The sequence below is a fragment of the Ostrea edulis genome, chromosome 1 (genome assembly GCF_947568905.1).
Source record: "Ostrea edulis chromosome 1, xbOstEdul1.1, whole genome shotgun sequence".
Lineage (NCBI taxonomy): Eukaryota > Metazoa > Mollusca > Bivalvia > Ostreida > Ostreidae > Ostrea > Ostrea edulis.
The window spans coordinates 67,785,722-67,807,336 of record NC_079164.1 but is presented as its reverse complement, the minus strand read 5'-3'; the positions used below and the strand labels follow the sequence as shown (position 1 = coordinate 67,807,336).

The following is a 21,615-nucleotide window of genomic DNA, read 5'->3' as shown; positions in this document are numbered from 1 at the left end:
TGTAAATAATTAAAGATACCTTCAATTGAATTAAAGAGATCATCAAATTATTTATACCGAGCTCTAAATTAATTACTGCGAGCAATATTTCTACGACATTGATGCTCTCATCAATTGAATTGAAGAGAGCAATAATTGAATTAATGCAAGAATCAAATCTATTATTGCTCTCATTAATTCAATTGATGCTCTCATCAATTGAATTGAAGAGAGCAATAATTGGAATTATTTTATAGCTAATGAATAGTCTATTATAAAGTCTGCGTAAAATCTAGAGAATGTTAGCGTTCAATATCTTGCGAATTTATTGAACGCTAACTCTGCATTGCGTAAATTGTATGCGTCCGAAACATTCCGAGTATGAGCGTTCAATATTGACGTTACCGTAACGACGTAAACAAGCCAAAATGGCAGACGACGGTCCTCCGAATCTGACAGAGCCGTATGGAGCGCCAAATTAACATAAACTCAAATAATTGAAGATATTTTCAATTATTTGAAGATATCATCAATTCATTTGATGCTCGCAACAATTTAATTAAAGATCTCTTCAAATAATTAATGATATCTTCAATTCTGAATTTTTGCGCGCATTAATTGAATTGATGATAGCATTCATTCTTCAGCTGAATTGATGCGCACTTTAATTGAATTAATGATCTCTTCAAATGAATTAATGATATCAACAATTGAATTGATGCGCGCTACAAAATTGAGGCACTCGTTAGAAAATGTCATCGTTCGACGGGGTGCAGATGTAGGCAGTGACCATCACTTATTGTTTGCAAAAATCAGAATCCACTTGAGAAAAGCTGTGAAAAGATCAGAGATAATAAGAATAAAGTACCATACAGCAAGACTGAGAGATCCAGGTATACAGAAAAAGTTCTCTTTGACACTGAGAAATAGATTTCAGACACTTGGAGATATTGGAGAAGGTTTGGAAAATAACTGGAATGCGTTTCGAGACAGTATCATATAGACCAGTGCAGATGTGCTTGACACAAAGACAAGATCAGACAAAGACTGGATACATGGAAGCTGATTGACAAGAGGAGACTTCTTAAACAGAAAAAGCAGAATGCAAGATCAGAACGAGTAACAGCTAAATACAGTAAAGAATACTCGTAATGCAATAAAGAGACCAAAAGAAAGTTAAGGAAAGATAAAAGGGAATACTTTGAAGCAAAAGCAAGCGAGGCAGAAGAGGCAGCAAAAAAAGGTCAACAAGGAGAAATTTTCAAAATCACAAGAGAATTGTCTGGGAAATATAACAGCGGAAGCTCCATCATAAAAGATAAAAATGGAAATAAGATAACCTTAGATGAAAAACAACTAGAGAGATGGGCAGAACACTTTAGCGAGGTTCTTAATAGACCAATGCCCTCAGCCTTCCCAGACATAGACGAAGCTATTGGTGATACATTAGAAACATTCGAAGCAAATCTTGAACCACCAACCAAAGATGAAATATTTTAAAAAAGCAATAAAAAGTCTGAAGAACAACAAGTCATCAGGTATCGACAACATCAGTGCAGAAATGCTAAAAGCAGATCCGAAACCAATAGCTGATAAACTTTACGAACTTTTTAATAAAATATGGGCTAACGAAGTACTACCTGCGGACTGGTTAAAGGGTCTTATTGTAAAGCTTCCCAAGAAAGGGGATAAAACAGAATGTACAAACTGGCGTGGTGTTACCCTGTTGTCTGTGCCAAGCAAAATATTCTGCAAAATCATCTATATGAGACTCAGTGATGTCATAAATGATATAATCAGGAAAGAACAGACTGGATTTCGACCAGGTGTAGGCTGTATCGACCATATATTTAAATTAAGAAATATCATAGAACAGTGTATTGAGTGGAACAGCAAAGTACACATAAATTTCATTGACTTTGAAAAGACGTTTGACAGCATACACAGAGAGAGCCTTTGGAAGATACTCAAAACGTATGGAAGCCCAGAAAAATTCATTAACATCATCAAAAGTTTTTAAAAAAACTTTTCATGCAGTGTCATACATAACAACACACTGAGAAACTGGTTTAACATAACAAGTGGAGTACGCCAGGGATGCATTATGTCACCTATGTTTTTCTTATTTGTAATTGATTGGGTTATGAGAAGAACTGTTGGGAACAAACGCAAAGGAATAAGATGGACACTGCAATCTATACTAGAAGACATAGATTTTGCTGACGACATCGCATTAATATTGTCAACTGCTGACCATCTTCAAAAGAAAACAAAGGAACTGAATATAAATGCTAACAAGATCGGCCTTAAAATAAACAAGAAGAAAACAAAGACCATGCAGTTTGTTCCTGCACCACCACAAATAAAATTAGAAAATGAGAACTTGGAAGAAGTAAATGAGTTTACATACCTTGGAAGTACAATTAGCAAAAACAACGCAACAGAAAAAGACATCACCAGCAGATTAAAAAAGGCAAAAGCTTCCTTTCACCAACTTAATAAAATATGGAGGACTAGTAATATCAGCGAAAAGACAAAGATCAGACTATACCAGAGCAATGTCCTATCAGTCTTGCTATATGGTGCAGAATGTTGGAGACTAACGCAAAAAGATAATCAAAGGCTGTCCGGATTCCACACAAAATGTCAAAGGAAAATATGCAAGATTTACTGGCCCAGGAAAATATCAAACAAAGATCTATATAAAAGAACAGGACAGAAAGATCTAATCACAATGATTAAACAAAGACAGTTTAGATGGCTTGGTCATGTCATCAGAAAAGGAAACGAATCCATTACAAAAACAGCACTTAAATGGACTCCAGCAGAAGGGAAGAGAAGCAGAGGAAGACCTAGAGAGACATGGAGAAGGACTATAGAAAGTCATATAAAGAAGATGGGGAAAACCTGGAAGGAAGTAGAAAAGATGGCTATGGACAGAAACAAATGGAGGGGTCTGGTATCAGCCTTATGTGTCACTGGGCACGAAGAGGATAGGTAGGTAGGTACAATTCAATTGAAGAGAGCAATAATTGATATAATGCACGCATTAAATCAATTGATGAGAGCAATAATTGAATTGATGCGCGCATTAATTCATTTGATGAGGGCAATAATTGATTTGATGCGCGCATTAATTCAATTATTGCGCTCTTCAAATGAATTATTGATATCTTTAATTCATTTGAAAAGAGCAATAATTTTTTTTAGAGAGAGCAACTATATAATTAAAGATATCTTCAATTCAATTGAATTAAAGAGATCATCAAATTATTTATACCGAGCTCTAAATTAATTAATGCGAGCAATATTTCTACTAAATTGATGCTCTCATCAAATGAATTGAAGAGAGCAATAATTGAATTAATGCACGCATCAAATCTATTATTGCTCTCATTAATTGAATTATTACGCGCATTAATTGAATTGAAGAGAGCAATAATTGAATTAATGCGCGCATTGAATCAATTACTGCTCTCATTAATTCAATTGATGCGCGCATTAATATTAATTTAAGAGCAGTAATTGAATTGAATCGCGCATTAATTCATTTGATGAGAGCAATGATTGATTTAATGCGCGCATTAATTCAATTAAAAAGAGTAATAATTGAATTGATGATATCTTCAAATAATTGAAGACATCTTCAATTATTTGAGTTTATGTTAATTTGGCGCTCCATAGATCTTACCTCTAATGTGTTTAATATCACCAAACAAATACAAGAAATTAATTCAAATGCGGGATTTGTCAACAATTCTTTTTTCAGTAATTGTACTTTCAATTTCTCGAAGTGACGACATGGCCGACTGGCACCTATAGTGACTATACCTATGCTGTTTACAATTAGATATGTAGACTGTTTCAAGTTCAGATTGTACAACTTTATTAATAATTTGATTATTATGATATGTAATAGAAAATAAATTCAAGAATTGAACTATTGATATTTTTTTTTCAGCATTACGCACTCTTTTCTTTTACGTTATGGCATTACATTTTGCTGTTCCATGGCTGTTCCATTAATCGCTACTTACCCAAAAATTAGCCCGGAAATTAAAGATATAAGTAAAAAATTCACACATTAAAAATGTTTTCAAAATGTAAATATAAGCAATGAATTATTTTTTGAAAGGTGTATTCTCATAGGTTCATAACTGCAACGATGTATGCAAACAAATTTTCATAACGCGCGTTATTCATTTTGATGCGCACACAGTTGCAGTTATGAGACTTCATCATTCAAAAAATACTATTTCATTGCTTAAATAGTTGATAAATCATCCCTTTGCACCAAAGTTCGAATCGAAAACTCGGTGTAAAATTCGACTGTTTGCGTTAAGTTAGTTAATAACAATCCCGTCGATGAATGCATTTATTCATATTTCCAACACTGCCGGTTGTTTTTTTTTTTTTTATCTTTGTGTTATCTTAACAAAATAATTGACATAAAATGAGGAATAGATCAGTCCTCTTTACGTAGAGCAAGCTCGTGGGTGATCAAAAATAATCCCGGTATCTTACGAGAGTCTTATATTTAATACAATATTCAAACTTATTCAATATTTTTTTTAAAACCGAACTCACTGGAATAATTTGAAACACACCAATATGCTTCAGTTGTTTGAGATGACTGCTCTTTAAATGATGTAGAAAAACTTTTAAAGGACAACTAATTGCCATAAGAATTTTTACACTCGTCCTCGAATTGCAGCGTTTACTGCATCTTTTTATTCCAAAACAGGATTGAAAACTTTAAAACATCGAAGCTTTTCACAAATTTGACTGATATTTTCTGACTTCACACAGTAATCATTCCGAGCACATGAGAATAAAATTCGAAAAACAATACTCGTAACGAAGATTGTATAACAGTTCCAAAAAGCAGATAAGAAGTTTTAATAATTCATTCGTTCCTGAAGCTGTCAGAAATTAGACATAGAAACAAGAGAAACCACCTAAATCAATGAACTGCGTAGTAGTATAATTAAACGAACAAATCTTTTAAAACCACCGCCAAGTATTTTGTATTTGGCAAGTTACTCTATCTAAGGGACAAGTGTGTGGATTTGCTTCATGGAAAACAGGACGATACGTTCCATTACTTTATTATAAATCACGTGAAAAGTATTCTAGATAATACAATGTTTTAACCATTGTATAACCAACGTTTCAAGATATAGAATATACATGTACATCACAAGATATAGAATATACATCACAAGATATAGAATATACATCACAAGATAAAGAATATACATCACAAGATATAGAACATATACATGTACATCACAAGATATAGAATATACATCACAAGATATAGGATATATACATCACAAGATATTGAACATATATCACACAAAAGTTCAGTCGTGTATTCCTACTTATTTCAAGTTCAAGTCTACACCCAGTATTTCCTACAAATATACTTCTACTATTGCATCCAAACTTTTCAATTAGAAACAGACTTTGCAGTGCCTAGATATAGACCATCTTATACTTAATGCACTTACGTGATCTTGTTCTTCGTCTTCTTTCAACTATAGTCCAGCTCGACATGTCATTAATGGTGACGTTGATATGTTGAAAATGAGGATCTCAAATCACTTATTCTAAAAGGTCCTAAATACGGTGAACCTCGGTCTTTCATTTGGCGACAGAACTTCTTTTTTATTATGAGTTCTGTCCAGGATTATGCCAGACAATGGGCTAAATATGAAAAAGAACTTGATATATTGTTAGAATGGATTAAAAGTATAATAGGAATTAATTTGATTAGAATTTAATTTGATGAAAATCCTGCAATAGACATATGGAAACAAAAGTAAGTACCATCTATCCTTCTGTGTTAGTAAACCAGAGGTGATAAAAGAATTAGATAGGTTACATGAGGAATATGTTTTGGTTCCAGCTGAAAAGCTTGTAACAACATTGTTTTTGTTTGTAAGGCTCATTATCACAAATGTATATTAAACGAACTTGGCATTACTTCCATTTTTAGTAATCGTACCTATACTCCAACTGTCCTTTCAAAATAGGAAATTCTTCATAACTATGTTTCAGTTTTAGACACATTTAATATCCCAGTCAATGGGTCGGATGAATATGAGTTACCGTACCTATACTGGATTCCTAAACTTTATAAAATCCCTTGCAAACAAGGATACAATGCTGGATCCAGTAAATGTTCTATCTTTGCCCCTCACGAAAATATTAACAGCTCTGAAGGAGAAACTTCAAATGTACTGTGCGACTACATATACCAGAAGTGATGTTAATCAAATGTGGATTCTAAAAAATTCTAAAGAACTTTTAGTAAACTTGAAATCCCAAAACTTTTCCCAAATCAACAACATCAAAACGTATGATTTTTCAACTCGTTACACGACCATTCCTCACGATAAATTAAAGGCTAGACTTTTTGACATCATAGACAGTTGCTTCTTCAACAAAAATGGAAAATGCAAATATTCCTATCTAGTGATCAGTCATACAAAAAATTACTTTGTTAAACCCCACTCTGATTCCACGCACAGGTACTCTGAAGTTGAAATAAAAATATGCCGGAGTTCCTCATTGACAATATCTTAGTGGTCTTTGGTGATGAGATCTTCCAACAGTATGTTGGAATCCCCACGGGCACGAATTGTGCTCCTTTGTCAGCTGACCTGTTTTTATATTCCTATGAAGCAGAATTTATTTAAAAACTTCCACGTGAGAAGAAAAAATCTCTTGATGTGGCCTTCAAATCGACATTTAGATATATCGACGATGTATTATCTGTTAACAATAATAATTTTCATTCATATGTCGATTCAGTATATCCCAGTGAACTCGAAATAAAAGACACCACAGAGTCGTCCACTTCTGCTTCATACTTAGATATTTTATTGAAAGTAGATATCAGCGGCAAACTAACAACTCAACTTTATGACAAACGGGATGATTTCAACTTCTTCATTGTCAACTTCCCATATTTATGTAACAATATTCCATTATCACCTGCATATGGTGTTTACATCTCTCAACCGATTCGATACACAAGAGCTTGTTCTGCGTATGGTCAGTTTTTAAATTGGAGCAGGCTACTGACGAACAAGTTGATGGTGCAGGGGTTCCAACAGTCTCGTTTAAAATCAGCATTTCGCAAATTATATGGTCGTTATAACGATCTAGTTTGCCAATACAACCCCTATCATGGGGTCAAATGCTGTCTGACGTGTTTCATGCCGATTGTTAGACCGTTCTTGGCACACTGATTTTGACTACGAATAACTCTGTATATCTGATCAAGATAAAGGGCTCACGGCGGGTGTGACCGGTCGACAGGGGATGCTTACTCCTCCGAGGCACCTGATCCCACCTCTGGTAGATCCAACGGTCCGAATTGCCCAACTCTCTGTTTTGTATTGCTTATAGGAGTTATGAGATTGATCACTGTTCGTTATCATCGCCTTTCACTTGTAATGGTTTTGGTTTTCATGAGCATTTAATTTGTTCTTCTTTTGAATATTTAGTACCTTTACTTACGTCTCTATTCTTTTTCTTGTACATCACTTTTGTGTAAAGTCCAATTTAGTTGTAAATTGTTTACTTTATTATTTCCACACATGTGCCATTTCCGCGCATTCCGTTGTTGAATTTACCTCCATCTTGTCAATCATTCCGAAGTTAATTTGTTTCCTGTCTTTTCATTGGTTTAAACCTTGTACCTTAAACTTATCAGAGGTCATTTTAGATCTTCTCCTTGCTCTTTTAAAGCCTGTAAGTAAAGTAATTTTCATTGGTTAGAGGTAGAATATAAACAACGATAGCGGCATTTTCAAGTTACTTTGCTAGGGCTAAAGGACCCACAGGTTCGAGCTCTCTCTTCTTCTCTTCTTAGGATTGAATCCCGGACTGCTCGTGCAGCCTTATTTTTTTTCGTGTTAAGGAACTAGTCTAAATTCTTTTAAATATTACCTAATTTTGATTTAGGGAACTTGTACTCGAAAAACATCGCTTGTAAGCACCATTTTAACCACACTTATCAGCATACTTCATGATAATGTTCCATCACATATATCTGAGCTTGTGAAGCAATCTTTAAAGTCGGAGAAGGTTACCGTCTTGCCATAGCCACCATACTCTCCAGATCTAACCCCATGCGACTTTTTCCTTTTTTCAAAACTTAAAAAAGTTCTTATCTGGTCGTCGTTACAAGCCCTTGGCTCAGCCATCAGTCATTGCCTCAGAGGTCTACATAAATCAGCGTACCGTGACGCATGTCAAAAATGGATTCAGAGATTGTGAAATTATGTATTTCAAACTGCGGAGAATACTTTGAAGGGATGTAAAGTTCATTTCACTATTTGAGTCGAATGCTTTTGAGATATCGTACAATACACACTGCATATCGAACAGCTCTCGAGAGGGCTGTTCGATATGTAATGTGTATTGAACCACAGCGCGATAACACTTTGTATGAGTTCGTGGATGATGATACTCGTGAATAGCTCTATTCAATACCTTTCCAACGGTATAAACACGAGCCTTCAGCTCCACATAGTTTAAAGCTTATAGTCATTGCAATAGAGCCAGTCGTTGACTACTGTTGTAAAAATGGTTGGGAAACGGGTTAAAAATATTGAAGAAATTAGAGCTTTTATAAAAGTTCGCACAAAACTCGGTCATTCTGTAATGCAAAATTTTACTGAATTTGGGGAAGTTTATGGGTCTGATAAGGTATCTTATGAGACAGTTCGTAGATGGAGAAAGAAATTTCTGACTGGCACAGTCAGTCAAAGATCCAGCTAAATCTGGCCGACCTGTGTGACTGTAACAGGCAAGGCAAATGTCTCAAAAGTCAGGGAAATAATTGAAAGTGATGGCAGATACACGATTCGTGATATTGCCAAAGCTGTTGGCATATCGCTATCGCGGGTGCATTTCATTTTGAAAGTGCGAAAGATTTTTTGCCAAATGGATACCGCATATATATTGACAGATGACAAAAACGGGTACGAGTACAAACCGCTAAGTAATTGCTCAAAATGTTTCCTAAATTCAATCAAAGACAATTTGCAAACATTGTTATTGGTGACAAAACATGGGTTCACTATTTCGAACTAGTAAGAAAACTTGGGAACAAAATATGGCTAACTAAACACGGTAGAAGGCCAGTAATTGCCAAAAGAGCCATAAGCACAAAGAAGGTTCTTTATTGTATATTCTTCTCATGTGATGGTATAGCCGTACAAATTCCGGTGCCGGAGGGCAAAAGTTTTACAAGTCGGTATTACCGAGATGTTCTACTAAAAAAAAGCTCAAGAAATATTAGCATAAACGACGCCCTGTGTCAGGATTTAGGCATGTTCGTCTACCTCCTACATACATTAAAGGTATTACCCATTTGATTCTAACATTGTAAGCAATTCACCAATACTTTTTACTATCATGCCAGATGCGAATATGGTGGCATATGTGTACCCCATACATACAAGATAAGACTTTGATTTTAATATGGGCAAATACTTAGGCAAAAAAATGTGTGTTTTTATGGTCACTCGATTGTCTCTATATTTTTGCCCCGACCATAGATTTTTTCATCGGAACATAGATATTTTTCTGGAAATTTCGTCTCCTTCCGGAACCAAGCTTCCTATTACTCCACTTACATAAAAATGGCGACTCCCGCCATTGGGGGTTCAGTCAAAACGGCGAGTGTTTTATGATATCTCTGACCTTCCAAGAATGTGCCCACCTGAGAGAGTCGATAATGTTATTGCACCATTCCAAAATTCCTTGGCATTTATAGATATTTTCAACCAATATCATGACCTCAATCTAAAGAACCTATGGGGATACGGGCTAGAATAGGTCCTCAGTACCCCTTGCTTGTCGTAAGCGGCGACTTTAGAAATGGGGCGGTCCTTTGGATGAGACCGCAAAAACTGAGACTACCTGTCACAGCAGGTGTGGTACAATGAAGACCCCTCCCTTCTCAAAGTCTACATGTATAAGCGCCGAGCAGAGGCCTTTTTGCAGCCCTTCACCAGCGTTGGTGACGTCTCCATGTGAAAAATTACCGAGTGAGACGTTAGACATAACTACAACCCACTAACTAAAGAACAATGAATGTACAGTAGTGGCGAAATTACACGAGATAACACTATCCCTAGCAGTCGGTGAGGCAATCTGATTAAAATTAGATCTTTGTGTAGCGACATAACAATAACGGAGCGGATCAAAGATCTTATTTTAATCAGATTGTCGGTGAGGTTGTATAAAACTCTCAAAATATACAACAAGCACACAAATATAGCCCAAAAAAATTTTGTTTTAAAAGTTCGGCCCACCGACCCTAGTTCTTTTCAGCAGGTTATCGTAAACACTTTTTTTTTGGCCTTACTAAATTCAATAACTACAAGATGCAACGTATTCATGTTGACATGTGCCTTATTTATGCCGACATGCGGAATAATTATGTCAACATGCGACACAATTAACCATATCAAAATCTGATTCTCTAAATAGATTGGCAACTTGTATATTAACTTATTATCTTGCATGAAGACATAATTATTTTGCATGATTATCTTGCATGTTTTGGGCAGACATATGCCATCATATGTAATTCTAGAGTTAAGAAAGAATAACACATCGTCATAATGGCCGACTTTCTTTTGAATTGAATGAAAATGAATTGCCTAGCTGGGTAGATCAACTACTGACCTATTTATAGAACGTGGGTTTGAGTCTAGCAAGGGTTTTAATTTTTAAAATTACTTTCTACTAAAACTGCATTTTTTAAAACAATAAGGTAAAATTGAAACTTTTCAAGTTCAAAATATTATCGTACATATCCTCCAATATCCATCCATATCAGATTCTTCTGGTGTTATTCCTCCTTAACCCCTTCTCTACCGTGCCGGTCAATTTGACCGGTGGCGCGTAAAAACAGGGCAACGCAAAAGGAGTGCCTCTAAATCTTTGAAACTACGGTCATAAAATATATGATCTATATATCATATTTTTGGAAATTTCCTCTATTTTTTGACTATGTAAAAATCAATAAAGTAAGTAAAGCTATTAAATTAAAAAAAGCATTTAAAGTGAAGGATGGCTTCGTCTAAATATGACGCAACACTTTTTCAAAAATGTGCACATAATGACCTTTGACCCCGTAGATCTCTTTGAGGTCATGGGATACCTTGACAAACTTTATAAGAAATTATTCCCTGTCCAATTCCTAACAAAATTATATGTCACATGCCTATCCCAAATCGTGATACATGCAGATTTTATTCGATGTAAAAATATTGTCATTTAGTCTTTAAAAACCTCTAAAATGTGCCGGTAGAGAAAGGGTTAAGACAGTTGTTGTGGATCACTAGTAGTTGTTCTCTTACAATGTTAACACCATGAGTCCAATGTGGAGCTCCATCATGCTAACTTCGACCCACCTCAACCCTGCAGATGAAAGTGAGACATGCCAGTCTATGATCTAACGACGTCCATTGTTCTTTAAGCTTGTGGAAGATATATTGTTTGTTGATAAGACTTTGATAAAAAGGTATTTATAAAAACATCTTTTAACAATTCATTGAGATACAAAATTCTACAGGTGCGTAATTAGATTTTCTGTAATTGTTGAGTTTTACTTGGGAATCAAAACACTCACCTGTCTGTCCGTTTGTCGCACTTTCCACCACAATCTAGTCATGAAAAACTTTCTGGTATTGTACTTGACAAAAATTGTTTATGTATCCACTGCAACCTAATATCGATTTCACGAAAAAAAAAAAAAAAAAAACAACCAAAAAACTATGGAAGATTTAATTAAATGCCTACTATGTATTTGTGAGTACATCTAAATTGACCTACAAAGGGTAATGTTCATGTCACGATCTCTAAATCGTTTCAATCCATGATCGGTACATCTTCGCAAGCCAAGCGTTTTCGGTCCGCTTCGCTTCGTGGGGAGCGAAGCGGACCGAAAACGCTTGGCTTGCGAAGATGTGATCGGTACAGAGAAGCTGTCCATGCACGAATTTTACATAAATTCCATAGGCGGATCCAGGAATTTGTGAAAGGGGTGTGCGTGTCTAGCACTTGATATTTTAGCTACTTTTCACAATCTCCATCCCAGCCCCATTGCCATAATCATGTTATTCGATCCGTGGACTTTACGATAGCATTTATTCCGTAAATGTGACTTTTAAAAACGGAATAAATAGCATGATTAGTTGACATGAGTAAAATATACAAGTATTAGTAACTATTTAGTCTGTGTGCCAACCATCTATAATTATTAATCTTTATACATATAACCATGATAACGATATTGTTAAGTACGCGGATCGAATAACACGATTCTATCTGTTTATTTCATTACTTGTTTCCCCAAGTTTTGGTCATTGTTATCGCTATACTCAGATCTAAAAAACTGATTTAATGGTTACTCCCAATAGGCCAGGGGTCTGCGGTAAATGGTGCAAAATCCTGCATTCTGAGCATTTCCTGATACTTCTATTTCACTTTGAAATTGTTTACTTCTTTTAAAAAAACTTATATTACATAAACTTTTTAAGAATTCTTAAGTGATACTTGTATCTGATGAAAAGATCGTATATATCGATGTTTCGTCTTATTCATCGTAGAATTAAATGATATAACTGATGTTGATATGAATGATGCAATTACAATGTACATGTAAGTATTACCCTTCATATCATCTGGACTCCAAGTCTCACTAAAATGAATAACCTTTTTTTGGTCCGCAAAAAGGGGAGGGGTCCGAACCCCCATGACCCCCTCTGGACCCGCCCTTGCATTGTACATAGCATTGGTACTATTGTCAGATCTACAAAACTTGATGCCAAAAAGTAATGTCTCCCTTAGACCTCATCGTCGCAAACCACGGGTTATTGTTTCATTCTATTTCACAAACTCATCGTCGCAAACCACGGGTTATTGTTTCATTCTATTTACAATAACCCATGGTTTGCGACGATGCTTAAACCCAAGCGAAGCAAATATTGGAATAAATGGAAACCTTATTTTTGTCTCTCATTTTTTAAAATTGACCGAGTACTGTCTAACATATGATGATGAAGTTACAGGAAGACAATACTGAATCTAATAACTCTAATAGGTTTGTTGGCGGCTGTGTATTTTTACATAGCCCCGTCACTTTTTGTCTTACAACTCTTTATCGCAAATTTATAACACATCGCAAATGTGCGGTCATAAGATCTCAGAAATAAAATTACAGACTGCTAAGGATATTTTTTTTAATCAAAGAATTATTAGTGATATTCGATACATTTTACTTTTGCAGTACGTCTTTCTGCTACCCATATCTTTCCCTGGTCATCAATGCAAAGGTCACACACTTTGTCCAATATTCCTCCACACGTGATGTATCGAATGAACACACCATTTTCATCGATCAGATGAATGCATCTATTGTCTAGGTCTGTCAGTAAGATGTTGCCATTTGTATCCGTAGCAAGGCCTCGTGGCTTAAATGGCTTATCAAAAGTTGCAAATACGTTACCATGGTACTTAAAGCGGAATTTACCAGATTTATCTACCACAGCGAGCGATGTTGTATCAGACACACAAACATCGCCATTTCTGTTTTCTGTGAGAAAGTAATCATAACAGCTCGTGTGATAGATTTCTCTACCCTTGTCATCGTACTGAAATTCGCCTCGGACTATGGCATCGATCACTCGGACAACTTTGGATTGTCTGTTGTCCTCGCGTCTCAAAAACACGAGCAGGGCACCATTGGGGTAAGACGACGTTGTGAGTGCTTCAGCGCCCCATCCTTTGGGGACGTCAAAATACGAGTGTAAGGCGCCTGTTATTTCTCTTTTAATGACACCCAAACCGTCACAGACAAACAGATCTCCAGCGGCAGTAACACAAAGGTCAATAGGATTCAAACTTAGCACTGCATTGTCGAGTATAGAGCCAGTGTACATATCCAGACATTTGATCGTGTTTTCATATCCGCTTGTCCATAATTTCCCAAACTTTGTGCAAGATACTCTGAAAAGCGACTTATAGAATGTAGGAAACGAAGAAACCACCCGGTCAATAGCTGCAGGCGTTGAAGCGCTAACTGTGGAGCTGACGTCACTTGTTTGTAGAGTGTAACCCTGCTTGAACAAAACAAGGGAATCGGGTATGGTTCCAAAGAAACTCTCCAGTAACTCAATAGATACAGGTTTTGGTGCAAAAGTTGGAGGAATTATGCTTTTCGATTGAGGGATGTTTCGAAGTTTGGAATTTTCTGATTTGTGGTTCATCAGTTCTGCGGCATTCTTTGATCTAACTACTGCTTTATTTCTTCTTGCAGCCTGTTTCGCCTCACACAATAGCACAGTTACTTCTTCTTTTTGCTGGCCTAACATTTTAGCATCAGCTTGCATCATCTGGTTAGCTCTGTCTTTGTACTTCTGTATTACAATATCTACCAGCCTGTGAACTTGTTTTCCGTGCTCCTCAATGGAAGACTCAAATTTGTCATACTTCTGTAGCATTGTCTTCAAATTCTCTCCTTCATTTTCCATAATTTTATCATATTCAGGAATGATATACGATTCCAGTTCATCTGTTTCGTTTTCAATTTCATGCACGAGAGACTTGCATAACTCGGTAACTTCTTCCACTTTGTGGCTGTTGTGGTCGGAGGAGAGGCATTTCAGACAAACAGGAATCAAACACTCCTTACAAAACAGCTCACATTTGAGCTTGACGTGGGATGAGCAATTTGGCAGTATGAGATCTGTTTTCGCAGAGTGAAAGAGAACAATATCATGTTTCCTAGACCTGTCCAGTTCCATGTGTTTGACAACACAAGGACTGCAAACATTCGTGTGGCAGGTGTTACAATGCACCTCCGCTGGCGACTTTTCAAGATCTGAGCAAATGTCGCATCTAATTACATCCTGTGCCCCTTGTAGGGGATCCATTTTCTGCTTTTCTGGAATAAAAACAATACGTCATTGAGAGAGATCGAGAGATCAAATGATGGTAAGTATTATCAGATGACACGTGACAACACAAGTACACCGTTTTACATAATCATCTTACCTTAATTGAAGGGTTTTGTTAGCAGTGTTGAGAGAATTCAACTGTTTTAAAACTCCCTTGTGCTACATGATAAACCTGCTTACTTCTACGGTGACTACCCATCTTACACAAAGCCGTCATGGACGATTCAATCTCCGTTCTAAATCTTAACCTCCGGAAGTGAATTTTTCGCGCACGCCCTTCGTGAATATCGTTTTCGGTTGAGGGATGCAGAGGTTTTACTATGACTGTTAAATATGTAAATCTTTTTCGACTTTCATGCTCATTCTTCCACTTAAATGTGGTAGTATTTGGCGCCTTTTGAAACTACGAAGAATAAAATACTATGGGTATTTCATGTCAATGCTTTTGTCATAAAATGTTGCTATTTTCCTTTAAGGTGGCTCATTACACTAACTTTTGATTTAATGGCTCGTTTAAGCACCCACAGGAATCGGTAATTTTGCCTGTATTAATAATAGTAAGGGTCTAAACCATACCACCACAACTAAAAAACCCACAAGGAATGAAACGAGTTTCCCCTCAAAACTCCGATTCAAAATAGCTCTAGAATTTTGCTTGTATCGTCTCCCACCCCAAAGCTCTTTCTGAATATTTATTCCATTGATCCATCATAAAAATAATCCTCATTGACACGTATAACCATGAGAGTACTTGGTAGTTTTTCTCGACCACTTTTCGTATCATTCCCTAGTTTGTCCTCTACGGAAGCCGATAGGTGCCAGGGTATAGAATTTATATTTATTTAACTGGCGGCCGCCACTTAATTTATGTGGCGGCCGCCACTTAATTTAACTGTCGGCCGCCACTTATTATCTGGCGGCCGCCATATAAATTAACTGGCGGCCACCAGTTATTTTATCTGGCGGCCGCCACTTCATCTATATATGGCGGCTGCCAATACTTCTCATTACCAGCTCATTAGAGTTATCGCTCTTTGATGACTCTTGTGCGTCATTGGTAAGAAAATGCAGAAGTCTCGCGAGCAAGTGCGAGATTACTGGGACATAAACGAAACGTTCATAGCACCCCCCCCCCTTTTTAAGTTAAAGTACATTGTGTATCTTTAAATAGAATAGCCATTGGTCAAACTGCATTTTTTAAATATTCTAACACTAGTTTATCAAGGATGTTACATGTTTTTTTAAACTCTACTAAACCTAATTTAAAAATTCCAAACAACGATGTTCTCTGTCCTAAGTCAATCAATATTTTGTAATTTTCAAAGAGAGAGAGAGAGAGAGAGAGAGAGAGAGAGAGAGAGAGAGAGAGAGGTACATGAACGATTACAAAGTCCATGCCCATATGAACCTGTCCAAATTGTATGAACAAATGGAATGTCTTCATAGTCTGACAGAATAATTCTAATAACATATGAATCCCATTAATTACAAGAAAAGTTATTGTGTCGGATGTGCATTTTGGTTTTTCCCTTCACAGTTCTTCTTGCGATTGGTGCTTTATATCGGTTAGATTTGGCAGATCCTTCACATAGTCTAATAAGTTCGTCTGTTTTTTTTTGTAAGAATAATCAATTCCTAAATTTGCCTTTAGAATTTTAATCAGTGTCGTGGTTTGATTCGATACCATAATTTATATTACGTATGCATAAGTAATGTTTACGTATGTTGTCCCGATAGCACGACTTTACGCGCCTTTAATTTGAAGAGTTCCACTAATGGAAATGATAAGTATAGGGGATTTTCGAGTTCTTCCATGTCCGTGTTTATTCTGCATTTAGTCACTAAATTACGTCATACTTTTTTAGGCATGGTCATATCCGGTTTATCGTAGTTAACGTAAATACACTATTGAAATGGACGTTGATTCTATGCAAGTATAATCGAACTAAAGAAATTTTTTGTAATAGATTCTTGTTTCTTGTTCCTTTTACCGTAAAAGTAATATACAAAGGCTATGTAAGCTTGCGATTGGCCCTATAATCTAAATTTTGAAATCCTTTCCAAAAATGTTGGTGTCTGATACATAAAAAGAATTGATCTCAAGCTCTTGAAAGTCAATCGCCGATCGGTAAAGAAAACTGACCGAGTTGTCGGAAATCATCAATAAAATTGTGGGGGAAAATTGAATGAAGATATACCAGCTATTGAAAGTTATTATGTCATGATTTATCTTTACAATTATTGGACACCATTGGAATGAACGGCGATTTCAGCATTGCAAATCCGATAATGGATAGGCTATATGGGTACTTCTGAGGCATGCACGTAGAATGAAGGGGGGGGGGGGGGAGGGGGGATGGTCCCCATTTTAACAACCATAACTTTCTATTATTTATATATACAAATAAAGATATATTTCGTGACACAACCACCAATTAACCCCCCCCCCCCTTCCGACTTTTTATCGGCAGAAGTGAATGGTACGAATGCAATTTATGAAGTGAACCCATAATGTGTTCTCCCTACGATTCAAGTAATCAGAATTGGGGGGGGGGGGGGGATTCTTATGCAATATACATGATGCGCTACTACCCTACCCCCCCCCCCCCCCGGGCGTTGGCACGATAAGGAACCCTCACTGCTACGGCCCTGAGCGCTAAGCATGGGTCTACATTTGCGGTACTTAACCTAAAGCTGTTGGTGTCTTAAAATGAGAAATGAGTGAAAACTCCTCGACGAGTCGTAAAAACAATCAATCATTCACCACCACCACCACCCCTTCTGAATATTAAAAGGTGTAAAAATATATATATTGAGGTATAACAAGTCGTATGTCACTATTTAACCTTCATCCATGCATTTCAAATTTGAAAGATTTTGAATATTAGTCAAAAGAACATTTGTTTGTTTTGATATATTTATTTATTCTTGTCAAGAATTTTAGACAAAGTAGTGTGAAGGCATCTTAATTCTCTGACTACCCATCCCCTTCTCTGACAAACGATGTTACGTGCCTGTTTTCCCCTCTTACGTAAATCCGTATTGCATCCCTCTGCCACACACCAATGGCACTGGTACTTAAATTCGGTATCAAAACCAGTGAGTAAAATAAATGAACGAAATTGTCTGATTGTTAGCTAAACCGGAAGAACGGAGCCCCCTCCCTCCAATTTAGGAGTACGAAGTTTGGACAAAACAGACATTTTAGGTTCCTTTTCTGCTTGTCAACAATTGTAAAACACAATTTCTCCTCCGACTGTCCCTATACACTTTGAAAAACGATGCTGTGTGTTTGCGTACTATTCTAAATCTTTCCAAAATAATCATTCAGTGATACAAATTACATTGTTTTTGCAATTGGCAGCCGCCATATATAGATTAAGTGGCGGCCGCCAGATAAAATAACTAGCGACCGCCAGATAAAATAACTGGCGGCAGCCAGTTAATTTATATGGCGGCCGCCAGATAATAAGTGGCGGTCGCCAGTTAAATTAAGTGGCAGCCGCCAGTTAAATAAATATTAATTCTATACCCTGGCACCTATCGGCTTCCGTAATTAAGAGACTCTAGAGTCCAAAATTCACTGTGTTTTGGTGCATTATATGAATACCCAATAAAACATGCCTAAAACACTCAGATAGATGTTCTAATGCGCACAACAATTCAACCAATGCATGCAATAATCTAAAATTATTACTCTCTTCAATTTAATTAATGATATCATTAATTCAGTTGATGCACGCAATAATTCTTTTAGAGAGAGCAACTATATAATTAGAGATATCTTCAATTCAACATATCCACAATTGAATTAGTAATCTCTTTAACTGAATTGCTTTGTTTAGAAGAATTGATGCTCGCATTAATTCCTTATACCAAAATCGATGTAAATAATTAAAGATACATTGAATTGAAATAAAGAGATCATCAAATTATTTATACCGAGCTCCAAATCAATTTTTGCAAGCAGTACTTCCACCACATTAATGCGCGCATCAATTGATTTGATGAGAGCAATAACTGAATTGATGATATTTTGAAATAAATTATTGCTCTCATTAGTTGAATTAATGCGCGCATCAAATCAATGCACACATCAAATCAATTAGGTATATTGCTCTCATCAATTGAATAGATGCGTGCGTTAATTCAATCATTGCTCGATGAGACCAATAATTGAATTGATGATATTTTCAAATCATTTAAAAAGATATCTTCAGTTATTTGAATTTATGTCAATTTTGGCACTCCATACATCCCGACTTTCTGTAAGTGTCTTCAGTTCCACATAGTTTTAAACTTATAGTCATTTCAATGGAGCCAGTCGTTGACCACTGTTGCAAAATGGTTGGGAAACGGGTTGGGAATATTGAAGAAATTAGAGCTTATATAAAAGTTCGCACAAAACTCGGTCATTCGATAATGCAGAGTTTTTACTGAATTGGGGGAAGTTTATGGGTCTGATAACGTATCTTATGAGACAGTTCGTAGGTGGAGAAAGAAATTTCTGACTGGTAGAGTCCGTCAAAGATGCAGCAAAATCTGGCCGATCTGTGAATGTAACAAGCGAGGCAAATGTCTCAAAAGTCAGGGAAATAATTGAAAGTGATGGCAGATACACGATTCGTGATATTGCCAAAGCATATCGCTATCGCGTATATGCATTTCATTTTGAAGTGTATTTTGAAAGTACGAAAGACCAAAAACGGGTACGAGTACAAACCGTTAAGCAATTACTCAAAATGTTTCCCAAATTCAATCAAAGGTAATTTGCAAACATTGTTACTGGTGACGAAACATGGGTTCACTATTTCGAACCAGTAAGAAAACTTGGAAACAAAATATAGCTAACTAAACACGGTAGAAGGCCTGTAGTTGCCAAAAGAACCATAAGCACAAAGAAGGTTCTTTATTGTATATTCTTCTCATGTGATGGTATAGCCGTACGAATTCCGAAATGGTGCCGAAGCAATCGGAACACGCTCGGCCTTTTAAGAAATGGCCGAGTTGTTACGATTGGGTGACGAAGGGCAAAATTGTTAAAGTCGGTATTACCGAGGTGCTATACTAAAATAAGCTCAAGAAATATTATAAACGACGCCCTGTGTCAGGATTTAGGCATGTTCGTCTACTTCATGAAAATGCTTCGTCACATACATCTGAGCATGTGAAGCAGTTTTTGAAGTAGGAGAAGGGTACCGTCTTGCCACACCCACCATACTCTCCAGATCTAGTAGCCCCGTGCAACCTTTTCCTTTTTTCAAAACTTAAAAAAGTTCTTATCTGGTCGTCGTTATAAGTCCTTGGGTCAGCCATCAGTCCGTGCCTCGGAGGTCTACCTAAATCAGCGTACCGTGACGCATTTCAGAAATGGATTCAGAGATCAAGAAATTATGTATTTCAAACCGCGGAGAATACTTTGAAGGGATGTGGTGTTCATTTCACTATTTGAGTCGAATGCTTTTGAGATATCGTTCAATACACATTACATATCGAATAGCCCTCGTGTGTTCTATTTACATGTAAATGTCTGGTAATTCAGAAATAAAAGTAGAATGTAAGCATAGAAAATGAATTTCGTTTTCGAGAGTAGTACATGGGGTATGAACTGCTACGCCACACGCCGGCATACCTTCAATAAACGTTGCATGAAATATGCCAGCGTAAACCGTCGCAGTCCATACCCTCTTGAATGTTCAAAAATTCATTTGTTATATACTATTATCAATAGCTATTTCTCGATATAAAAACTTCGAATTCTTGATGTCAAATATTCCTGCGGCATGTTTGTTGATATAAATAAATCGAAATCGTGATCAATCTATCTATATTTATGAATTAACATATTTTACCAATAAACTCCGAAACGATTGCTCCAGAATTACTGCTTGCACCTTTAATATTGTTTTACATATGTTAGATGAAGTCCGTAAGCTATAATAGAATCTTATTTGATTAGTAGATATCGCAAAATTTATTAAAAACCTACTTTCGTTTTTGATATACTACCCTGAAATAGCAAAAATGAGAGTAAAGTGGCAGGAGACGCTTTGGCAAATCTAAGCCAGTTCTCTCTCTCTCTCTCTCTTTAAATGACAACTTAAGATAATACTATATGAAGAAAATCCGTTGTTTATCGATGCTTGGTTTTGATCTTAAGAAGAAATCAGTTTTGACAATTGTTGAATAAATAAAATATGCCTTTTAGTTTCTTCAATCCGTGATTTTAGTCTTGAATCAACCTTATGGAAATTTCCAGAACGAAGCGCCCAGAACGAGGCGACATCTTAGACGTTTAGGTCTACAACCAATCTTACATTCTCGGGCCTTTCCGATGTAACATTAAATAATGACCCTGTTGAAAAACGACCCCATGGGTAATTTCTTAACATTAAAAAATGATGCCGATCAAAATTAAACGTTAAATTTTGTTCAGTAATGGGATAATTTTTAACGGCTACTTAAATATTACACACTTAATGTAAATGTTTAAAATGGATTGAGAGAGAGAGAGAGAGAGAGAGAGAATGAGAATGAATTATTGCTCAGGCAACAAAGGGACAAGGGGCATTAAGGGTCAAAATTTGCCCAATGTTAATCTTGTCATGTAGAGCAGGAAGGTCTCTACCAATGTGTTAAACATTTT

At 36.4% G+C, this 21,615-nt stretch overlaps 1 protein-coding gene across 1 annotated transcript; it reads right to left on the bottom strand.

Moving 5' to 3' along the window:
- Positions 1-13,239: 13,239 nt before the first annotated feature.
- On the bottom strand, positions 13,240-14,945 carry LOC125646212 (uncharacterized). Its single transcript, XM_048872404.2, has one exon. The coding sequence runs from the start codon at positions 14,943-14,945 to the stop codon at positions 13,269-13,271; it is 1,677 nt and encodes a 558-aa protein (XP_048728361.2). The 3' UTR covers positions 13,240-13,268.
- Between the last annotated feature and the right edge of the window lie 6,670 nt (positions 14,946-21,615).

What these genes read in the sequence shown, in the direction of transcription:
- LOC125646212 (XM_048872404.2), bottom strand. Translation starts at nt 14,945, where the DNA reads ATGGATCCCCTACAAGGGGCACAGGATGTAATTAGATGCGACATTTGC.